We start from the raw sequence: 19,709 nt of genomic DNA, 5'->3' as shown, positions 1-19,709 counted from the left end.
GACGAGGTTTATCCCAAGTATTGCACCAGACATCGCTGACGACGTTGCGCAAATGGTGTTCGGAGTACGTCCTGGCTTGAACAACGGGCAGGCATTGACCTTGGCCGCCATCCGCGTCAAACAAGTTTCATCATACGGTATTTTTAGGATTGGTACTTGGTAAAAGTGATAAACATGAGCAGAGTCCATGGCAATAATACAATGGGTTGCCATCTTGCTTTTCGCAGCAGGATTGCCCATCGCAAGCACCATAAGGCCAAGCCTGATGCGCCCTCAACCCGCGATGCGTTTCCTGAGGCGTCAGGGTGTAGTCGACGTTGAGGACGACGACGACAGCGGACCGCAAGACAGTGACATTGAGGAGCCTGAAGAGCAGGAAAACGAAGAGCAGGAGCCTGAGGGACCCGAGGAACCCGAAGAACCAGAGGAACCTGAAGAGAAACGACCACCGACACCCCCACAACTATCGGCACAGATTCCCTCACCTCTAGATCCGAAGCCAAATAGGCCCACGAATGCACCAGGTCCAGGTCCATTGCAACCTCCGCAACCCACATCCATAACTACGTCAGAACTTTTACCAACGCTGCCAATCCCAATAGTGGGCGAGGTCAATGCAGATAATCCTCAGCCACACTTTGGGTTATCTGAATCACCGACTGATTCAATACTCTCCAGCCATTCAGCGGTCGTAGCACTGACCACCATTTCTATGTCCGGAACTTCCCTCGTGAGCTTAATTACACCGAGTACAACCAACAGGATATCAACTACTATTGCTACAAGCTTTGTATTTGCAGGAACGCCTTCAGACATCGCAAAATCATCGCAAATTACCCCATTCACGACGAGCAGTGATGAACCATCATACATCATGGCAGCAGACCAATCACCTAGTGATACGTCCTCCCTGTCTCCAGTTGCAGAAAAGTTGTTGATCACAACGGGCGCATTGAGTAATCTATCTCGCGACACTATATACGATACCGAACCTAACACTAGCCTAGGTGGAGCCGTTATGATCATCCTCGCAGTGGTGATCATCGCAAAACGGCGAAAGCTGAAGCGAGATGCTTTATACATCCCAGGGCCGGTAAGCTTGGCATTATAACCTATCTACATCTACTGATGGAATTCCCAGAGTAAATGTGCGGAAAGAAAGGGCCAGGATATGAACACAAGGCCTTTGTTGGTCAGGAAGACTACGACGATTAAAGTGCAGCAACACGCGCTTGGGACTTGATTTGAGTCCTCGACCATCGGAAGAGAACCGAGGGCCGGCCCCCATCTCTTCAAGCAATACGAATTGGATGAAACTGTTTACGGAACCAACAAGGCATCAAGTTTATCCAATGAAAAAGGGTATCACTAAAATGATGAGCTGTTCTGGCTTAGTGTGATAATATTGTTCAATGCAAGTGATCCACACTCGCAGAATGGTGCCACACATCAACATCGCAACGCGACGAGTAGATCACCAAAACCCATCTAGTATCTGGGACAGGCAGGGTTCAGACTGCCTCGGTCGATTCATCAGAGTTTGACCTTCTGTATGCATAAGGAGATTCTGCGTGTGGGCGCGGGAGCGATCTTGCCCGAGCCACACCAAACACGAACGGTTTCGGGATCGACTTAGCTGAGTTAGCTCCTGTGGCTGCTGCACCTCGTTCACGATGTCTATACAACGCCTTAACGCCTTCGCTGCCAACAATTGAAGGGTGGCACAAAACCTAGTTGAATACCTTAGCATGCCATTATGACTGGCCGATACACCCTCTTTCCCCCAATGATTTGAAATCCCGATTCGTTGCGCAATGACTAGGCCTAAGTACCTAAGGTATCCACTTGTTTTCCCTCCTTCGACTGTTTGCTCTCTTCAACGAATGCCCATTCCTTGGGTTCGGGAATAATGTCGCTCTACGAACCATCAGTACGAAGCAGCTCGTGGTCGATTTCACAGCGCTTCTCACGACCGCTTACGACGCTGGAAGGATGGAGAGAAATCACCTCAGGAGTGTATGCGATGAACTCGGATGTTCGAATGATAGCGAAGGCCGATAGATTCGACCCAGAGCAGTACCGCAACAACGGAAGTAATGGTCAACCATCATTGGAACACCAACAAAATAATGAAGCAATCATTCCTATCATCCCAGACATACCGAAGGCATACTCAATTAAATCATTCGCGCCAACTGAAGTTCAGCCGCAAACCGCGGCGCCAGTTCCAGTACTATCACCCGAATCACCACATGTGATTGAAATTGGACAAAGAAAGACCCAGCCCAAGAGAGTCGATTACAGCAAGACATCTCAGCAAAAATATCACGTATTCTCCTTCCGAACGAAATGGTTGATCGTCGGCATCGTCACCGTCATTGGTATGTTTCCAGGACTAGCTTTTGGAATGTACCTTCCTCTATTGGTGACGATCTCAGAGGTTTGTCAAGTTCTATCAAACCTTTTACAATGGTCGCTGACATGTGTAGGATGTGGATCATAACCTACGCGACATTACACTGACAGTGACATCGTACCTTGCTTTCCACGGAATAGCAGGCATTCTCTGGAGCCCTTTGGCTGACCACATTGGACGTCGACCGGTTCTACTGATCAGTACGGTCCTGTTCATCTCAGCTAGTATTCCGCTCATTACCACGCCTACTTTTCCAGTATTGATAGCTCTTCGAGGGCTCCAAGCAGCCAGCATTGCATCAGTCATTCCAATTGGCAGTGCAGTGATAAAGGATATTTCTCGGGATCCAGATCGCGAGACCTTCCTGGTATTCTACAAGTCAGCCCAAAGCGTTGCTCTGGTCTTGAGTCCACTATTGAGCGGCACATTCTCTCACTTGATAAAATGCCGCGCGATATTCATCTTTCTACTGAGCATAGCAGTGGCCATGTTCGCTGTTACCGCGCTATTCCTTCCCGAGACTCTTCGCAGCATTGCAGGGAACGGATCGGCCAAAGTTGGTGCAGTCCATAAGCCCATCGTACGAAGGCCCGCACATGCTCGGAAGTCGTCTAATGCATCGCTGCCTGTTATACCAGAAAATCCATCGACCCTAACCGTGCGGACCTTTATGGAGCCTTTCATACTGTTGCGGGAGAAAGATGTCGCCATCAACGTCTTGTCCGGCGCGATCATCTTCATGATGTGGATGATGGTAACCGTCAGTACTACCGGATTATTCAAGACTATTTTCAACCTGAACGACTTGCAAGTTGGCCTCGCATACATTCCGAATGCTCTTGGAGTGGTGACCGGCTCAACCCTGATGGAGAAGGTTCTCAAACGCGACATTCTTTTCGCGTTCTCAAAGTTCAAAGCCGAGAACATGCTCCCTCCTAAAGCCAAGCTCTGCATGAAGGAACTACCCGCGGAGTTTCCACTCGAACATACCAGGCTGAGACGACTACCTTGGATCGCCGTCTGCTTCACCTTCACACTGTGCGCCTACGGGTTCTCACTTGCTTATCGCAGAGCAACCGTCCTGAAGGGCTGGATCGCCATCCCACTCTTCATGCAGTTTGTTATCGCAGCCACTGCTCACGCAAGGTGTACCGTCCACCAAACGCTCGTCACCGATCTTTGGCACCAAAACGAACATGCAGGTATCGTGGCAAATAACCTCGTCAGGTTACTGCTGAGCGCTGCAGGCGTGGTTCTGGTTCAGACCCTCCTGGATGCGCTTCGTGCTTGGTCGACGTTCCTTTCACTGGGACTCGCAGTGATGGCCGTGGTGCCGCTACCCTTGATCCAGTGGTACTGGGGAAGAGAGTGGAGGGCGGAACGGGAGGTGAAGAGGGAGATAATTGAGAGATTTACAAAGGTATGAAGGTGCTCTGCGAGGCAGGTCCTTTCATTAAAAAAGTGCTTTTACGATACCCGTGAATAATTAGTTGCGCGTAGTGTGGTGGTTGTTACCATGTTGTGGCAGAGGGGACGGTACGGTTTTCCTTTGTAAAGTAACAACGCCACGTCCGCTGGAGGCTGAAGATACCAAGTCCGATTAATTGCATAACGACCTTCCTATTGCCTAGTATTCCAATGTGGTTGAAATGGCTAAATGTGTGCTATATTGCAGTAGGCATAAGTGGGCGATTTGAGAACAGCCGCGCGCGACGCATCACTCGTCCCTCGTAATAATACCAACGCTCATTACGACTAGGCCCACGTTCACAGCTATCACCAACACCACTATTGTCCGGGCTCTACCAGCTTCGACGCTACTGTATTCCCAACTTATGCCTCTCCCATGCTAGTCAACCTTAGTGCCGTCTTCGACACTTTCCCAAGCAAGCAAGTCTCAGCCTTGTCTGGCTGGGGTGGATGCTTAAGTGTGCGTCTTAAATCTTATGGCTTTGACTTGTTTGGGAATGGAGGGCGTAACCAAGAATGTAGCGAGATGTGGTGCGACATTACCGCCTGACCTGGTTGTTAGCTTGGACAGTTAAGGACGTCAACGGAACTCGTATGTGAGACATCGACAGATCTGGGTGCGAGCTAGGTGTAAAGTGGGAAACGGTTACCGTGGTTGGGTATGTTGGGAGCAATATTATATTATTACATCTCAATACAGAATATGGATCCTATACTTTGATATTCCCACTTATCTAGACACGACATAGGCGTCCGTTCTGTGTTTGCGTTCCCTGCTCTCCGTCTAATACCTCCCACTCCTCGCTTCCCACTGCTGTTGTGGCGTAGAATACGCTCCTAGGATCCCACTTCTTCTTTAGCTCTAGCAGCCGCGGGTATTGAACACCATAGAAACTCGACTGCCAGTCCGGTTCAACGACATTTGCTTCGTTGAGGTAACTGCCGCCGAATTCACTGTCCGGCGCAACCTTCTTCCAAGGCCCGATGACATCGTTGATCAGCACGTCTGTAGCCTTCTTGACTTGCTCCGGGGTTGCGTTTACGTCGCCTTCGATGAGAGAAGCACCGATGAGGAAAGAAATAACATGTCGGAAGGCCGAAGACACGGCGTTGTCGACGTTGAGGCGGTTGCGAGGCGCTTGATGATATCCTCCCACTGTTCGGGCATTTACTAAGCTGTGTCTGCGAATGGCGTCGAACGTTCTGTTGAACTTCTCAGGATCCTCCCAGTTACCGCGAGGGAAGAGTCGATTCCCCGGCACAGTAGCTGAGGATCCCACAGTGTCGTTGCCCCAGTTCTCGTGGTATGCAGAGTAGAAAGTGTTATGGAGCTTTGTTTCGGCTGTGAACGGGATGTTGAGGGCGCGGAGGTGATCGAACCAGGGCTTTACGAGCTCGTTGAATGACTCTATCGTATGGTTAGGTGCGAAGAACGGTTGCATCTCGAATGAGAGGGTGCCATTCACTCCACCGCGAGCCCAGATCCAGAAGTACGAGTAGGTGTGCGCATCTGTGAAAGGGATGAAAAGCTCGAAGTACTTGCGAGTTCCTTCCCACAAGAGCTCTCTACTGACGTTGGCTGAGGTTGCGTATTTTATGGTCGACGTTACTATCGGGACTTGAGGGTGGGCGCGAACAATGACCGAAGTGACAACACCGAATGTCGAACCTCCTCCACCGCGAAGGGCCCAATACAAATCTGGATGAGACGTATTGGACGCTGTGACGAAGTGACCATCAGCTGTTACTACTTCCAGCGCCTCGACATTATCTGCGGCCATGCCGTAGTAACCGGACATGGGAGTGTGGCCACCACCAGCAAGGTAACCGCCAGTGAATCCAACACTCTCGCAGATTCCACCGAGCACAATGGCATTGTTTTTCTCGGCAAACTGGTAGACTTCTCGCACTGTCACCCCTGCGGCTGCCTTCACTGCAGGGCCCTCATACCCAGAATCGCTCTTGTAGTTCTCAATGAACTCAAGGTTCTTCAGGTTGTGCGTCCAGATGCTGAGGGAACCGGCTCCAAGACTCTTCCCGAGGTAGCAATGGCCAGTATTCTTGATGACTAAACGCAAGTTATTGTTTCGCGCGAAGTTCAAGGTGAGTTGAATTTGCTCCACGGAAGAGACATTAACAGCGTAAGCTGGGAATCCCCCCAGTGAGCAAGTGCCATCAGGCCTGTCGATAGCAACACATGTCCGGCCTTGGAAGACCGGCCACATGTTGGACGTTGGATCCGCCTCACTGTCCTCCAATCAGTATTGTTCATAGGTTCCGATGCAAAGGTACCTACTGGAGATAAGGATCGACTGATTGGTTCGCAATCTTCGCACACTGTTGTGGATTGTATAGGCCCCAATTCTTATAGCACGGTGCTGCAAGAGGGATTGTTGGAATGAGTGCGCCATCAACCAACTCATCGAACTTGTCCCACTTGTCATCAGAGGGCCAGTCATCGTCACCAGGAAACACTTTGCAAAATCCCTTTGGCTTGTCGATAATTACGTCGGAATCAACTGCGTCGTCGTCGAAATCGATGAGCGCGGCATCTTCCGGCGACAATGCTGCGATGCGCTCGATCGTAAGCTGCTTCTTCTCGTACGCAAACAGCGGAGCAGGCACTGTTGAGTCCCTGGTCGCAACGGCATGATTGGAAGGTTGGAGTGCAGAGACGGCGGCTGCAAACTGCAGGCCGGCACAAAGGGCCGATGTAAACGCACTGGGGGCCATTTTCTCCGTTGCTCACAGCTGTCACAGAATCCCGACAGAGCAGGTCGTAGGAAGTTGAATTGTATTTATTATGTGAAGATCCCAGGACCGACTCATACAAAGGCCCCACATCCTTGGGGTTGTGGAATCTGGAGGTTAGTCTGCTGCTTTTTCTGGTGGCGAGTGCATCCTGAAAGATGCTCAGACCCTGCATTCGTGAAAGCGCAATCCCAGTGCTGGTCTGGCTCCGTATTTCATCTCCTTTCCTAGTATTCAAAAGGATGCATGTCCCCTTCTTGTCATTACATCCCCTGAGTAATCTAGTGAACGAGATCCAGATACTTTGCAATCAACGTGTGTTCAAGGATCTATAAAAACGTCTACAGCGTAATAGTCCTTTGTTTGCTTATCGATTTGTTGGATGTACTCAACAATCTCCTCCGTGCCAGCTACAGCATTGATTTGATTCTCTTGGCCATGCATCATCTATTTCGAACAAGAAGCGGGATTACTATCAAGCAGCAATCCCTTCGGCATTATTATTCCACAGCTCTTGGATTGTCAAGCAGGATGGCGAGTCATGAGCCTGTGCTAAAGACATTTCCGTGCTGCGATCTGCATTTTTAGAGCCAGTCTTTCGGTCTTGCGCGAATCTACCGCGTATCTTCGTACTTGATGGCGTAGAGCACGAATTCGATAACCGATATACACAATATTTTAGTTGCGCAGAGAAGAAATCTGTGCCTTGGGCATGACAAGAGCGGTGTACCCCCGAGGTCGCATGAATGAATGCTCTAACTACTTGTAAGAGACGGCCCATGGTGATTCATGGCAATGGTGATTCATGGCAGGAAACGGGCACTACCCCTCTAGTTACCGTTTGCCTTATTATTGATTGTACAAGAGCTTGGGGCAAGTTGCGGGTGGGATTTCCCGTCCCGCGGATCCGTCCGTCAGTACTACGAGTAAGTCGACGTTGACAATCCCGTTTTCCTGCTCATTTTGACTGTACAGTACGGAGTACCATCTTGAAAATCTGCAACAATTACTCTATAGTCTTTTTCTTGGTCGAGCATTGTTTAGAGATTTAGCTGACGTTCAACTATTTGAGGCTTTGAAGAAATTTACGGAGCGTACATCGAGACGGTTCGCACGTAATTACAGATCACAGCCCAAAGATGGACCGAATACAGGCTGAATACAGACTGGTGATCGCCCGTTCACCTTCTCCAAGTCGATTAGAACGCAACAGGCCTCGTTTTTGCTTTTGAAACAATGGATCCGGACCCTTACAATTACCGGCGCTCAAACTCTTTTCTCTCAAAACTTCTCCAGGCGAGCAACGGATGGGATGCCGCGCCGCCTTGGAGCCGTCCAGGATGACCACATAGCGTTCAATGAGAGTCTCGCACATACTCCTGCGTACCGTGTGGACGGAACTCAAATCGCTGTTCAAATGTTGATTCAGCAAATCGAGTTGTAGATCACACTCCACAGGCCGGAGAATGGCTCCGCTGCTGGCTCCCTCGAGCACACAAGCTGGTGCCCATCGTTTTAATTTTGCGTGGTCACAGTGCATACGTAGGGTTTGCTAACATTTCTCCGATGACCCCAGGTTCGTCGGATTATCGCAACAGCTTTTGCTCGCTCATAATATCTGCTGTTGTGCCACCGTCTCATGCCAGTGACATGATCTACTGGAACTTGGTGTCCTCCTAGGCGAGCTTCGAAGCCGAAGCAGTCGATGGCGCCACGAACGCTTCAACCCTCTGGACTTGTTCTCGTCTTCCTGCCATCCATCGTATCTACGCTTGTCGTTATCCTGAGAATTTGGAAGAAAGTCACCTCGAAACACTTCGCAATTGAAGATGTTCTTCTCATCATCGCGCAATCGCTGATATTCATCCTCGCCTTTACTACTTGGAGATGTGCGTTACATCCCACTACCAAATACTTTCCGACAGCACTAACAACACTTCAGCCTTTAAGGTCAGCTGGTATGGCTATCACTATTATGATGTTCCTCCAGGAGCAAAGGATATCATTCTCATCTTGAAATGGAATTATGTCAATGCGGTCATCTACAATCCCATTCTCGGACTCATCAAAGCATCATTCGTTCTCACCCTCATCAAACTACGCTCACCCAACCAACGCATCAATTATTGCCTCTGGGCAATATTTGCCATCAACGCGGTCTTCACCGTCGCCGCCCCCCTTGTTTGCGCATTTCAGTGTAAGCCCGTCGCGAGGTTTTGGAACAAAAGTTTGCCCGGTTCTTGTCTTGACGGGCCGAGCTACGCATACGGGACAATTGGGATCGTCCTCATAACTGATGTGATGGTTGTCATCATGCCCACTTGGATTCTATACAATCTGCAAATGCCAATAGGGAAGAAGCTTATGATGATATCGTTCCTTTCTTTTGGGTTGGCAGTGACAGCGATTGGAGCATACAGATTATATGTTTTCCACTACTTGTACAACGGGTTCACGAAGAACCCCGACAGCGCCTACTCAGTCAGACAGGGTTTGTCGAATCTGGAAGTCAGCCTTGCGAGCATCGGTGCGTGTGGCGGGACGATCAAGTGGATGTTGGGCCTATGTATGCCTTTCTTCGCCTCCGAGGATTCGCGGATCGCCAAATCAAAACGATCTGACCGATCAAACTCGTCTCGAGAGCGGGATAACAGGCACACCCCGGAACCAGATCTTATTACAACAGATGGAGATGACATGGAATTGAGGGATCAACCGGAGGATAATCATGGACCAGTCTGGAAAAAGGTCACGGTTCGGTCGCGCAATAGGCCCACGAGTCGACATGAGACGCCCGATGTGGAAGTGAAACCTGACGACCAATCTTCGACCACCACGAGGCCGACCGAATGGGATGCATCGAGCAAAGCAAGCACGATGTTGGGGAAAGACACCAGTTCATACGAGAGGAGACAGACACCGAGAAGGGTGATCTAGCCGGCGCAATCATGCAATGAATTACGAATGCTTTCATATAAAGATACCACAGCAACTTGTTTGAGCGCATAAGCCCCGATGAGGAGAATGTTAGTTATCAAGGAGAATGAAGGCTTCCTTGGGTGCATTGTGTTGGCGTTCGCGGGCTTTACAGCATTTACATGGTAAGGCGAGATCTCAGTTATTTTCTTCAGTGATTTGTAACTTGGAATGTCAGAAGATTAGATAGGTAGTGCCATTCTTACTATGAACAGCCAGTCTTATGGTATTTGTACGTCCAGTCGTTAAGTATTGCCAGATTCTGTTTTGACTGTAAGCCTGGGATGTTCGTCCACTCATTGTCACGCTGTAGAGTGGTCGCCGATTAGAGCTCACCCCGCCTCTCGTTACGGTAATGCTCGACAGACAATCGCTTCGAACCAGCCATTGCTCCTCCAGAACACACTAAGACCGGCAAATCAATTGTTATTGTCAGCAGATAGAACTCTCACAACACTTTGAGACTGAAGCTTCAACGACTTCAACGATACATCTGATGTAGATTTGTACGAGAAAGAAAAACTGTAGCCATGCACCATTCCCAGCACAGTGCGGCTGTTCACCTACGGCTTTCTCAGGTGAAAGATGCGGTCCTTCGGGTAGGCATGTCATTCATCCTCCCGCCAGTGCATCTAAGACAATGCTAAGTTGATGAGGCTACCGCCTTATTTGTAGCCTTCTGTTCGTGTCAATACTCAAGGTGTGCAGCATCGACGCCGGATTTGTGGATTTCCACAAAGATTTCTCAGCATGCTTGCTTTATCCGGTCAGATACCGATGCAGATAAGACCAATCAAGTCAACGACCTCTTCAAACTGATATGCTTACGCGCAGACGATTACCGTCTTCGGGCGTTGCTGCACCAATGCAGCATGAATGGGGGTTTTGATCGGCAAATCAGTCCCTCTGCCCTATGGTGTAGATTAACCAAGTGGAGGGACCGACCAGCAAATTGAATTCGCGCAGCAATGCCCTACACCGCCGAGGACGCTGGTCTTTTCGTGACTGTCTTCCAATGGCAACATATCGCTGACCCGAGAGTGTGGTTGCTGTCAAGGAGGGGAGCCCTCAACTGTCATACCCTCGCAAGGGTTATATAGGTGCTGCACGGGCAAGGCCTGGTGGCCGGAGAGTAGCCTCAATTTTCACACTTGATGGAAGCAAACGCGCCTCAAAATGGCTTCCAACGAGAGGGTGGACACCACCTACAAAATTGATGCTCCAGCAGAGGAGACACCGCCGCGAACTCCGCCAGTAGTTTCACCAAGTAATAATGCACCAGAAAAGCTGTTCATGCACAGCCAGGAGTAGGTTCGCCATGCTAGAATTAGGGCCCAGATTAAGAGTTAACTTGTGCAAACTTAGACCGGCATCATCGAAAGAGGTACTTCACGATGCACCTGAGGTAGTCGAGGACTGGCTTTCGTCTTCTCAAAGGCCAAATTCCCCATTTTCAGTAGACGAGACAGTTGTGTCCGGCTTCCAATCCTTCCACCACGACAAGGACAATAGGTCAGAGTCTCGTCGCGAAAGCGAAGTACCTCCAGAGAAGCCGAAGACATGTGGCATGCCGCGCAGATACTTTATGGCCCTGATTATATTGATTTGGGTCGTATTGCTGGCGATCGGCCTAGGGGTGGGTCTTGGTGTAGGTTTGAAGAAGAAGCATGCATCGTGAGTACCTCATCATCTATATGGACGTATCATGCTAACTATACTTAGAAACAAACCGCCTGCCTTTGTCGAACCGTACTGCGCCGATAATCCCAAGCTTTGCATCGGCGGAGCATTGAGTTCAGATTATTATACAACTAATGGTACCTTCAATGGTACTGGCATTGCCCTAGCAACTGAGTTCTGGAACCACCAAGAGCGCAAGATCATGACGGTATACTTCCAGCACTGGACGGGCGACATCCGATTAATACAACTCACGGCAGAGGGCGAATGGGTGGGTGGCACCAAAACTGAAACCATCGTGACGGATGCGAAAAACTCCACTCCAATCTCAACCGTATCTTACGCTGTCAATGGGACTGCTCAGTGGCATATATTCTATCTTGATGACAAAGGTCGGGTTCGCCAGAAAACAAACACCAACAACACCAACATCTGGCAAGACGGACCTCTCAACGAACTCAACCTAACAGCCTACTCCGCACCCAATGTCGGCCTCCAAGCTTGTTGGTATGGTTCGTACTATGGTGACTCGGACAGTAGCAAGTTCCCAACTCGAGATGGGAATAACAACACAATACCTTTCAATTCCGATACCCAAGGTATGCACCTGTGGTATCCTACTGATGACAAAACATTCCACATGTACGGCTGGTATGAAGGGCAAGAGCAATGGGCTGAGCAGCACGTATTCGAAAATATGAACGCCCACGCCGGTGTAGGTTGCTACTCTTGGGGACCTGGAACTACGACGTACGCCATGATGGTCAACAACGAAAACACAGCCGAGATATGGTGGAAAGACACCAACTCAACCGGAGTGTCTACCGACGAGCACCCGATCAACACATGGGTGAACGCTACTGGTTACGCTATCAACAATGTATATCCAAGCACGTCGCTTGGTTTCACAGAATACTTCTACACTCAGATGGATGATGGGGATATCATGGGCCACGATATTGATTTCAAGTCTGAGAAGACGAAGCTCGTCGATAAGGGGCTGTTCACCGTTGGTGGCGCGAGAGGTCCTATTCCTGGTCTTAATGGCACGCATATGAGTGTCACTGCCGTTGCTGACTTCAGTGGCGGTACCAGCCTCTACGTTTTCTATCAAACGCGTGGTGATGATATTAGCGTTTTTACCCGTGACATAAAGGGAGGACAGTGGACGCAAGGGGAGTTGCCTATTCCTGACGATTGATGAGTTTTGCATTGAAAATTGGATACCCTGGGTGCCGGCGCACTCCGAATGAAATGGTACATATTGGACACTTCGGTGTACTATGGAGCAGCCAAGTAGCTTCTGAAAGTAGATATTTTCGGCCTGATATATTTCATTACAATCTATGAATGTCGTTTTTCGGTACATACGCATAAATGCGGCACTTTACTATTGTCAAGAAGCCATTCTGCTAAAGTCTTGCTTCGCAAGTGATACACATTCAGCACCTCTTTCAACTAGAACCTTCCCTGATAAACAGGCACTGCTTTGCCGTCCAGTATCTCGTCCAAAACATCCTCCAACTTGATAGGATTAAAATCAGGGTAGAGCTCTTGAGCATCAAGGTAGCCCAAATACCTCGCACTCTCTCTCGAGCTGTCACCTCTGATGTACTTTGACAAATTGTAGTCGTCGCGATAGACCCCAACTGCATTGTTCCACGAAGTAGGGTCTGCTCGGAAAGCTTCCCTGGCCTTCTGGCGACGGGCAATCAGGTCTTCTTTTGAGATCTTCACAAAATGTAGGTTAGATGGCTGAAACTTCAGCTGAACGGTGTCAAGCTTACCGGAGTAACATCGACCTTTTCACCCGTCTTTCTCTCGACGAGCTCAATGATCTCATTCTGACTGAGCTCCTCGCCCCAACAAGAGACCTTCTGGTTCAAGGTCCTTTCATCTTTCACAATCCTTGCTACGAATCGTCCAATGTCTCTCTTATCGGTCAGAAGGTTTTTAACGTCACCACCACCATACACCTCTGTGGTAGGCATAACCAATGCGTAGTCGAGCTTCCCGCTTGGGACTGGCGGAAAGCAAATCTGATGCCAAAATCCAACATCGACAATCGTATAGGGAATACGGTGGTACCACAGACGTTGATAGACCTTCTCTTTCTCATCGCGCAGGAACATGACTTCTCCAGGAGGCGAGACAGTTATCCATCCAGCAACGAATCGCTTGCAGGTGCCAGCCGCTGCGATGGCATCCGCTAAGTTGAGCTGAGCGAGCTGCTGCGTAGCTCCTATGGCGCTAATGATGGTGGTATAGCCCTTGACATGTGTGGCGAGATCATCGACTGGGCCATTTATGTCTGCAACGACAATCTTCAAGCCACGGCTTCTAAAATTCTCCACGGCTGGTGTGTTTGCCGATGAAGGCTGTACTAGCAAGGAAATATCCTAACTCAAGATTAGTTCGGAAGGTCTTTGATCGCGAAAACATCGGAATCTTACAAAGCCACCATCTTCTTCAAGACCCGCAAGAATATCTTTCCCGGTTTCGCCAGTGGCTCCGAGCAAAAGGACCTTTTCGATGTTTGACATTTTTATTGACTGAATCTTCTTAGTGTCAGTGTAATTTTCTTGACAATTTAATTTGCCTTTTGCTTGTCCGATACGCAATTATATACATGTCGTTGGGTTTCGTAGTGACATAATCGGTAACTAGCGAAAGTGCAATTGCACTTTACTCTTAATCATCAACCAGCTTCAGCACTAGAACCAACATAGGCGACTGAATCACAGGCACAGATGTTGTATTACTTCGGATCAAAATTCTCGGACCAGACCTGATCATTGGGTCTATGCGTAGAATGGAAGGTTACAACGTCGTCCACCAGCCGGATGCATTCCACCCGGGGACATAAAGTTGCACATGGCTAATAACTTTGTGCATATTTGGTTTGTAAGAGCTTTTAGTACAGCTGTGCATTTTTACGAAGTCGTACTTGATGGAGATGATACAGACTTCGATGATGACTTTGGACTTGTTTGCCAGACGCCTACTAGCATTCTGGAGAGTATGTGTTTAGGCATTTTGGAACGAAATTACACCATATACGACCTACGCACAATGTTATTATCAATATTGCATTGCCCATTACACATCAACAAGAAGTCTTCGCCCCTCACAGCAGAGAAAAATATTGTATTATGTTTGGCTGCTATTCTTTTATCATGGTTACGGCGAATATTACATCGTAAGCGTCATGAACTCCCATCTATCCTTCCTCTATCACAAAGGTACACGACCTCGCTATTGACCTATGGATAAGAAACCTCTTTCACGCCATGATGGAGAAAGTCTATTCCAATTGCGCCAAACCTTCTATTTTACACTCAAAACTCCCATTTCTTCCGAGCTACGGTTGCGGACACCTTCCCAATATTCCGATTGGATGGTGTAGTCTTCTGTTCGCAGGAGCCTTTGTACCGCGAAGATCGAACTGTCTCCAAACCTTTGGAACTTTCTTTTGTCTTCCTAATGCCTGAAAACACGGGCAATTTTGACCCTTCCAGGGTTCTTGTAGGTGTCACTGTTGCCGGGCTGCAGACTTTTGCACGTGTGCGAACGGGAGTGGGTAGTCTGCTCGGGGTCTGTCGCAAAGTTCGATGTGATAGATCGTTACCAATCTCCAGATCAAGGTTTCCCGGTCGGTTTGTGCGGGACGATATAAAATGTTTATCTGCTCCCGTAGGAGATGAATATAGTGGTGAACGGCCGTGCAACGAACCTTGCAGGCTCTGTGAATGTGAGAATCGAGCCTCTGTTGGCACCGTCTGAAGCTTTCCAGTTCCTCGACTAAGGGAAGAAGAGTTTTCGCATCGAGTGCCTTCTCTTTGATCGATATCGGACTTGGCCAGTGGCCCACCCGGGATATCAGAGCCAGAGGCTTTGAAGAGGGCGTTCAGCAGATCTTGTTCTTGGATGTCAAGTGCATCAAGCGCACGAGATAGGCTTTGCCTCTCTGCGGCGATTCTACGCAGCTCTATGCATATCCTGGATACTGTGGCAAGAGACCTCTTGTCTTGTGTGTACTCGTTATACTGTTCTGTAATATCCCTTAATGCATTGCCCGGTTGAGACATCTTCGCATCTAGAACTTCCGGTATATGAGGCCCTTCAGTCTTGGTTGGCTGACCCTCCTTCTTTAGATGTTTGTCAGCGATTGAAGGGAGTTCCCGACGTCGTCTATCTTCATTATCAACGTTGTTTGACTTCGCAGCGAAACCAGCTAGTGTATTGGAACCGCCGACAGAAGCACCTATATCGTCTCTATATACCTCAATTCTCTCACGATTGATGCGTGTCGAACTTCGCGAAGTGTTTCGGGAATGCTGGGACGAAGTTATCGAAGGAGGTTTACGTTCGAGTGGAAGCACATCTGGCGATGGCTCGCGGCCCTGGCACTGGCTTAGATGACACTTCTGGCGATTTCGCATCATGGAATATAAGTGACTCACCTCGGATGCCGCATGTAGCTCTTTCATATCTTCCAAGGCTGACATATCCTCTAGATACAGATCGCTAGAGCGCATGTTGACGCAGGCTTTGATGAATGTGCTACAACAACAGCGAATGTTAGCTTAATACATTCTCAGTCGTGCTCTTGATTCGTCATTGATATTATGTGAGAACTCACTCGTCAAAGATAGTTGTGGGTTCTGTTGTTGTTAAGGCGATGTCGGGTCAAATGTGTGTGTCAAACAACCACACATGCAGTTGAGCATGCTAGCAACCAGCACTGGGGCAGTCTACGTATAGGCAAACATAAACAAAATCACTTACGCATCTGCACAAGTGAAGGCCAGCGGCCGCCAGCGTAGCACGTGATTCTGCCTCGCTAGTCTACACCTTTACCTTTATCACCGCACACTACCTTCACTCTCTTCCCTCTCCTCCTACCAACAAACTTCCTCCGTCTTCAGCTTTTGCCCTGCAAGAAACAAAGCGCTAACCGTGCTTGCAGGTACAAACAATAGAAGATGGGTCATAGAAAGAAGCGAGCTCACCCACCCACTCTTCCACACACTCAACCCGAGTACCCAGGTGCTCCCAATCAGCTTCCCCCATACCTTCCGACCACCTTCACTAACTCTCCTCCCGGCCACGTCTACTACACCTACCAGGTACCTAGTGGCACTATGGAGAACGGAAACATGCCCAGCCAGATCAATGGTCCCATGATCAACCCAATGGACGTCACTATGAACGGCCAAGTGAACGGCCAGATGGAGAACCGCAATGCAAATGGCGAGATGAGTTCCCAGAACATGAGCGGTTATACTAATAACCATCACTTTTCTAGCCATGCAGCGAATCGATCCATCAGTATGCCTATCAACAACCAGCATATGAACGATCGCAACATGAGTGGGCCCAAGGACAACCGCACTGCAGGCAATCACCCTAACAACAGCTATAGCAAGGGTAGTCCCGTGAACCACCGAAAATTGAGTGGTCCGAGAGATAATCCAGACAAGACCAATACCCAGAACAACGGAAGTTACCGTGGCGGTAAAGGAGGCCGTGGACGTGGCTTCAACAGGCGAAACTCCACAATGCCGCATCAGAACAGTGGCCAGTTTCACAACAACAATAGCTTCCAGAATAACGGCTATCAAAACAATGCTTACTTTAACAACGGAAACATCGGAAATAGCCGTGGCAACTATGAAAGGCGTCCAACTCGCGATCGTAACGCTTCCAACCCGTACAGTGCGCCCTATGGACACGGTATGAGACAGACATCGCAAAACTTCCCGAGCGGCGTGGTCTATTACCCTGTTTATCCCCAGGCCCAGTATCAGTATCAGGCTTTCCAGCAGACTCAGGCCCAGCTGCCACAACCTCAAGTCCCGCAGCAACCATATCGGGCCCCTTCTCAGTACCAGGTCCAGCAACAGCCATGCCAATCCCCTCCTCACAACCAGGTTCAGCAGCGCCAATCTCCCCAGCACCACGCGTTCCAGCACCAGTTGCAATTCCCGCAGCAGGTCCAGGTCCAAGTCCAGCCGCAGCACCAAGCACAGCAGCGTCAACAGACCCAAGTGCCGACGTACACCGTTGCAAACACCCACGTACCAACCATGACCCGACCCATGAGCGCACCCATGAACTACACCGCTGCTTCCGGTCCTGTGCCTCAGACTTCCGGCGCGGTCGCAGTCCCAGTTCCCATGGCCCAACCTCCAATGCAGACCTTCGTGCCATACAACGGCCCAGTACCCGCACCTCACGCCATGAACCCATCTCCGGAGCACCGCAGCGGGTCTCAACCCAACCCTCACGGCACCCAGCAAACATCCACCAACCCCTTCAACTCGCCCCAGGGCAACCACATCCCAAGCAAGCCCAGCCCAGAAGCCATCAACCACTTCGTCAACCACGCGCTCGCGCACTTCGGCGCAGAACTCGAGGTCACGCACGCGAAGTACAAGAAACCCCTCCGCGACACCGTCGCTTCGTTCAACAAATGCCAGGTCGAAGAGGCCAAGTGCCACGAGCGGTTCACGAGCGAGTACGACAGAGGGCTCGAGGCGTTCGAGAAGAGCATCACCGTCGCGGACCGAGACGAGCGAGTGAAGTTGCAGCAGGAAGCGCTCGCGTTGTTCCAGCACTCGCACCAGCTGAGGCGGCAGGGCCATGAGTGGTATCAGCAGGTTGAGCGTCTGCGGACCGCGATGGGCGAGGCGAGGGATGGGGATTATAAGGAGTTGCTTGGGTTGACTACGGCTATGATGGATCGGATTCAGGATGGTCTTGCGGGGGTGTTTCACTTGCCTCAGCAGTCTGCGGCCGTGAGGAAGTATCGGGCTACGAGGATTGCTGTTCACCATCCTGCGGCCTTTGGAGTCAACACTGCGGATGTGCTTCACCTTGATAACGCTGGAAAACCCACTATCCAGAAGACCGATGGACCTGTTCCCAACCAAGCTCAAGCCAAACAAGCCAACACCAAGCAAGCTGAGAAGACTAAACCTCAACCTCCAGAGACCATCGACATCAAAACCGCCGAAACCCTCGACATCGCCGACGCGATCCCCGGCCCAGCCGTACACCTAACCTCAGAGTTCCTCACCGACAGCAGCGACACCGGCTCCGACGACCTCGTCATCTGCGTCTCCAAACGCCGCTCAACCTCCAAAAACCCTCACACCCCAGACCCCCCGAGCTCCCACTCCCCCGACGCCGACTCCTACGACTTCTGCTCCAACTCCAACTCCAGCGACAAAGCCAAAAGCGAGTGTGCCGCCCCACTGCCCTCGTCGTACGAATCCAACGGCAACGGCAAAGGCAAAGGCAAAGGCAAAGAAGGAATCAAACAACCCCCATACTTCACACCACCACCACCGCCAGCACCATCCTCTCAGTTCCCCACCACTGCCACCACCACCCCATCAACAGCAGACCATCGTGGAACCGCCAGACTCTCCTTCGGCAAGCTACCCAGCCTCACCATCAAAGTGCCCAGCAAATCATCCTCCAGCCCTCAGAGGGACGCTACGTCCGACCCTGTCGCAACCGCCCAGGCGGGCCTCGGCATCCTGCTGCTCAACAACCCCCCGGCCCCTCCCCCTCCTACCGCACCCGCGCCTAAATTGAACGTAATGTCCTTCGACACGCTGAAGAAGAAGTTCAGGTCGAAAGCTGTGCGCGAGTCGCGCAGGGTGAGCGTTGAGCAACAGCAGGAGATGCAAGAGATGAAGGAGCAGGTCGTGTCGCCGGCTGATAGTAGTGGTGGAGGGGTTGAGGATGCGTTTGTTACGCCGTTGAGTACGCCGACGGGATTGTTGGTCGGTGCTGCGACTACTGCCACGACTACCGCGACTGCTGAGACTACGGCGAATGTGACTGCGACTGCTGCGACTGCTACGACTACCGCGGTGACTGGGACGGCGAAAGACAGCGGTGATGCTGCTGGTGGTGGAAATGGTGGTGCAGGAGAAGCAAAGAAGACAGGCACCGCAAAGAGGCAGAAATGGGGCAAGAGGGCTAATAAAGCTGATAAGAAGGTCAAGAACGGTGGAGACAACAAGTAGAACGACACACACACCCACCTCAGACGATGTCAAGGACAGTGAACGACATGAGTATGACATCCGTTTCTCCCATGGTATGATGGTACGATGGTATGATGGAATGATACCCCTTTCCCTTTCCCTTTTCTTTTACCTTTTTCCTTTCTATACGACAAACATCGATACCCCGAACTCAAAAGCACACCCTTTTTCCTTCTTCATTCACGGTTACTAGACGGCGGGTACATTCACCGATTCCCTCAGACGACATATTCACCCCCGAGCTGTCGTCGAACGAAATTTTTCTCACTGGCGAGGTACTTTTTCACGGAGGCCTTTTTTTTCCCAACCAAGGGAGGGGATACACACGCCTTCACGCACCAACATCACCCCTT

The 19,709-nt window shown here is 50.2% G+C and overlaps 8 protein-coding genes across 8 annotated transcripts; 5 read left to right on the top strand and 3 right to left on the bottom strand.

Moving 5' to 3' along the window:
• Positions 1-283: 283 nt before the first annotated feature.
• BU24DRAFT_492007 (uncharacterized protein) lies at positions 284-1,361 on the top strand (the record flags this gene model as incomplete). Its single annotated transcript, XM_033533868.1, has 2 exons — positions 284-1,093; positions 1,142-1,361. The coding sequence occupies 2 exons, from the start codon at positions 284-286 to the stop codon at positions 1,241-1,243; spliced, it is 912 nt and encodes a 303-aa protein (XP_033384149.1). The 3' UTR covers positions 1,244-1,361.
• Positions 1,362-1,467: 106 nt separating this feature from the next.
• BU24DRAFT_450458 (MFS general substrate transporter) lies at positions 1,468-4,080 on the top strand. Its single transcript, XM_033531029.1, has 2 exons — positions 1,468-2,381; positions 2,527-4,080. The coding sequence occupies exons 1-2, from the start codon at positions 1,910-1,912 to the stop codon at positions 3,840-3,842; spliced, it is 1,788 nt and encodes a 595-aa protein (XP_033384148.1). The 5' UTR covers positions 1,468-1,909; the 3' UTR covers positions 3,843-4,080.
• A 540-nt stretch (positions 4,081-4,620) lies between these two features.
• Positions 4,621-6,952, bottom strand: BU24DRAFT_369683 (isoamyl alcohol oxidase-like protein; the record flags this gene model as incomplete). The annotated part of the gene is made up of 2 exons (XM_033524406.1): positions 6,183-6,952; positions 4,621-6,133 (listed from the first exon to the last, which is right to left on the bottom strand). The coding sequence occupies exons 1-2, from the start codon at positions 6,617-6,619 to the stop codon at positions 4,621-4,623; spliced, it is 1,950 nt and encodes a 649-aa protein (XP_033384147.1). The 5' UTR covers positions 6,620-6,952.
• A 1,390-nt stretch (positions 6,953-8,342) lies between these two features.
• On the top strand, positions 8,343-9,574 carry BU24DRAFT_408991 (uncharacterized protein; the record flags this gene model as incomplete). Its single annotated transcript, XM_033525893.1, has 2 exons — positions 8,343-8,526; positions 8,580-9,574. The coding sequence occupies 2 exons, from the start codon at positions 8,343-8,345 to the stop codon at positions 9,572-9,574; spliced, it is 1,179 nt and encodes a 392-aa protein (XP_033384146.1).
• Positions 9,575-10,770: 1,196 nt separating this feature from the next.
• BU24DRAFT_492003 (uncharacterized protein) lies at positions 10,771-12,494 on the top strand (the record flags this gene model as incomplete). The annotated part of the gene is made up of 3 exons (XM_033533867.1): positions 10,771-10,920; positions 10,979-11,287; positions 11,336-12,494. The coding sequence occupies exons 1-3, from the start codon at positions 10,790-10,792 to the stop codon at positions 12,492-12,494; spliced, it is 1,599 nt and encodes a 532-aa protein (XP_033384145.1). The 5' UTR covers positions 10,771-10,789.
• Positions 12,495-12,744: 250 nt separating this feature from the next.
• BU24DRAFT_492002 (NAD(P)-binding protein) lies at positions 12,745-13,836 on the bottom strand (the record flags this gene model as incomplete). The annotated part of the gene is made up of 3 exons (XM_033533866.1): positions 12,745-13,024; positions 13,081-13,692; positions 13,747-13,836. The coding sequence occupies 3 exons, from the start codon at positions 13,834-13,836 to the stop codon at positions 12,752-12,754; spliced, it is 975 nt and encodes a 324-aa protein (XP_033384144.1). The 3' UTR covers positions 12,745-12,751.
• Positions 13,837-14,631: 795 nt separating this feature from the next.
• BU24DRAFT_408988 (uncharacterized protein) lies at positions 14,632-15,831 on the bottom strand (the record flags this gene model as incomplete). The annotated part of the gene is made up of 2 exons (XM_033525892.1): positions 14,632-15,717; positions 15,757-15,831. The coding sequence occupies 2 exons, from the start codon at positions 15,829-15,831 to the stop codon at positions 14,632-14,634; spliced, it is 1,161 nt and encodes a 386-aa protein (XP_033384143.1).
• Positions 15,832-16,278: 447 nt separating this feature from the next.
• On the top strand, positions 16,279-19,479 carry BU24DRAFT_450453 (uncharacterized protein; the record flags this gene model as incomplete). Its single annotated transcript, XM_033531028.1, has 1 exon — positions 16,279-19,479. The coding sequence occupies one exon, from the start codon at positions 16,279-16,281 to the stop codon at positions 19,333-19,335; it is 3,057 nt and encodes a 1,018-aa protein (XP_033384142.1). The 3' UTR covers positions 19,336-19,479.
• Between the last annotated feature and the right edge of the window lie 230 nt (positions 19,480-19,709).

This window comes from Aaosphaeria arxii (genome assembly GCF_010015735.1).
Source record: "Aaosphaeria arxii CBS 175.79 unplaced genomic scaffold BU24scaffold_4, whole genome shotgun sequence".
NCBI lineage: Eukaryota > Fungi > Ascomycota > Dothideomycetes > Pleosporales > Aaosphaeria > Aaosphaeria arxii.
The sequence above is the reverse complement of the archived record's forward strand: the minus strand, read 5'-3'. Positions and strand labels throughout refer to the sequence as shown.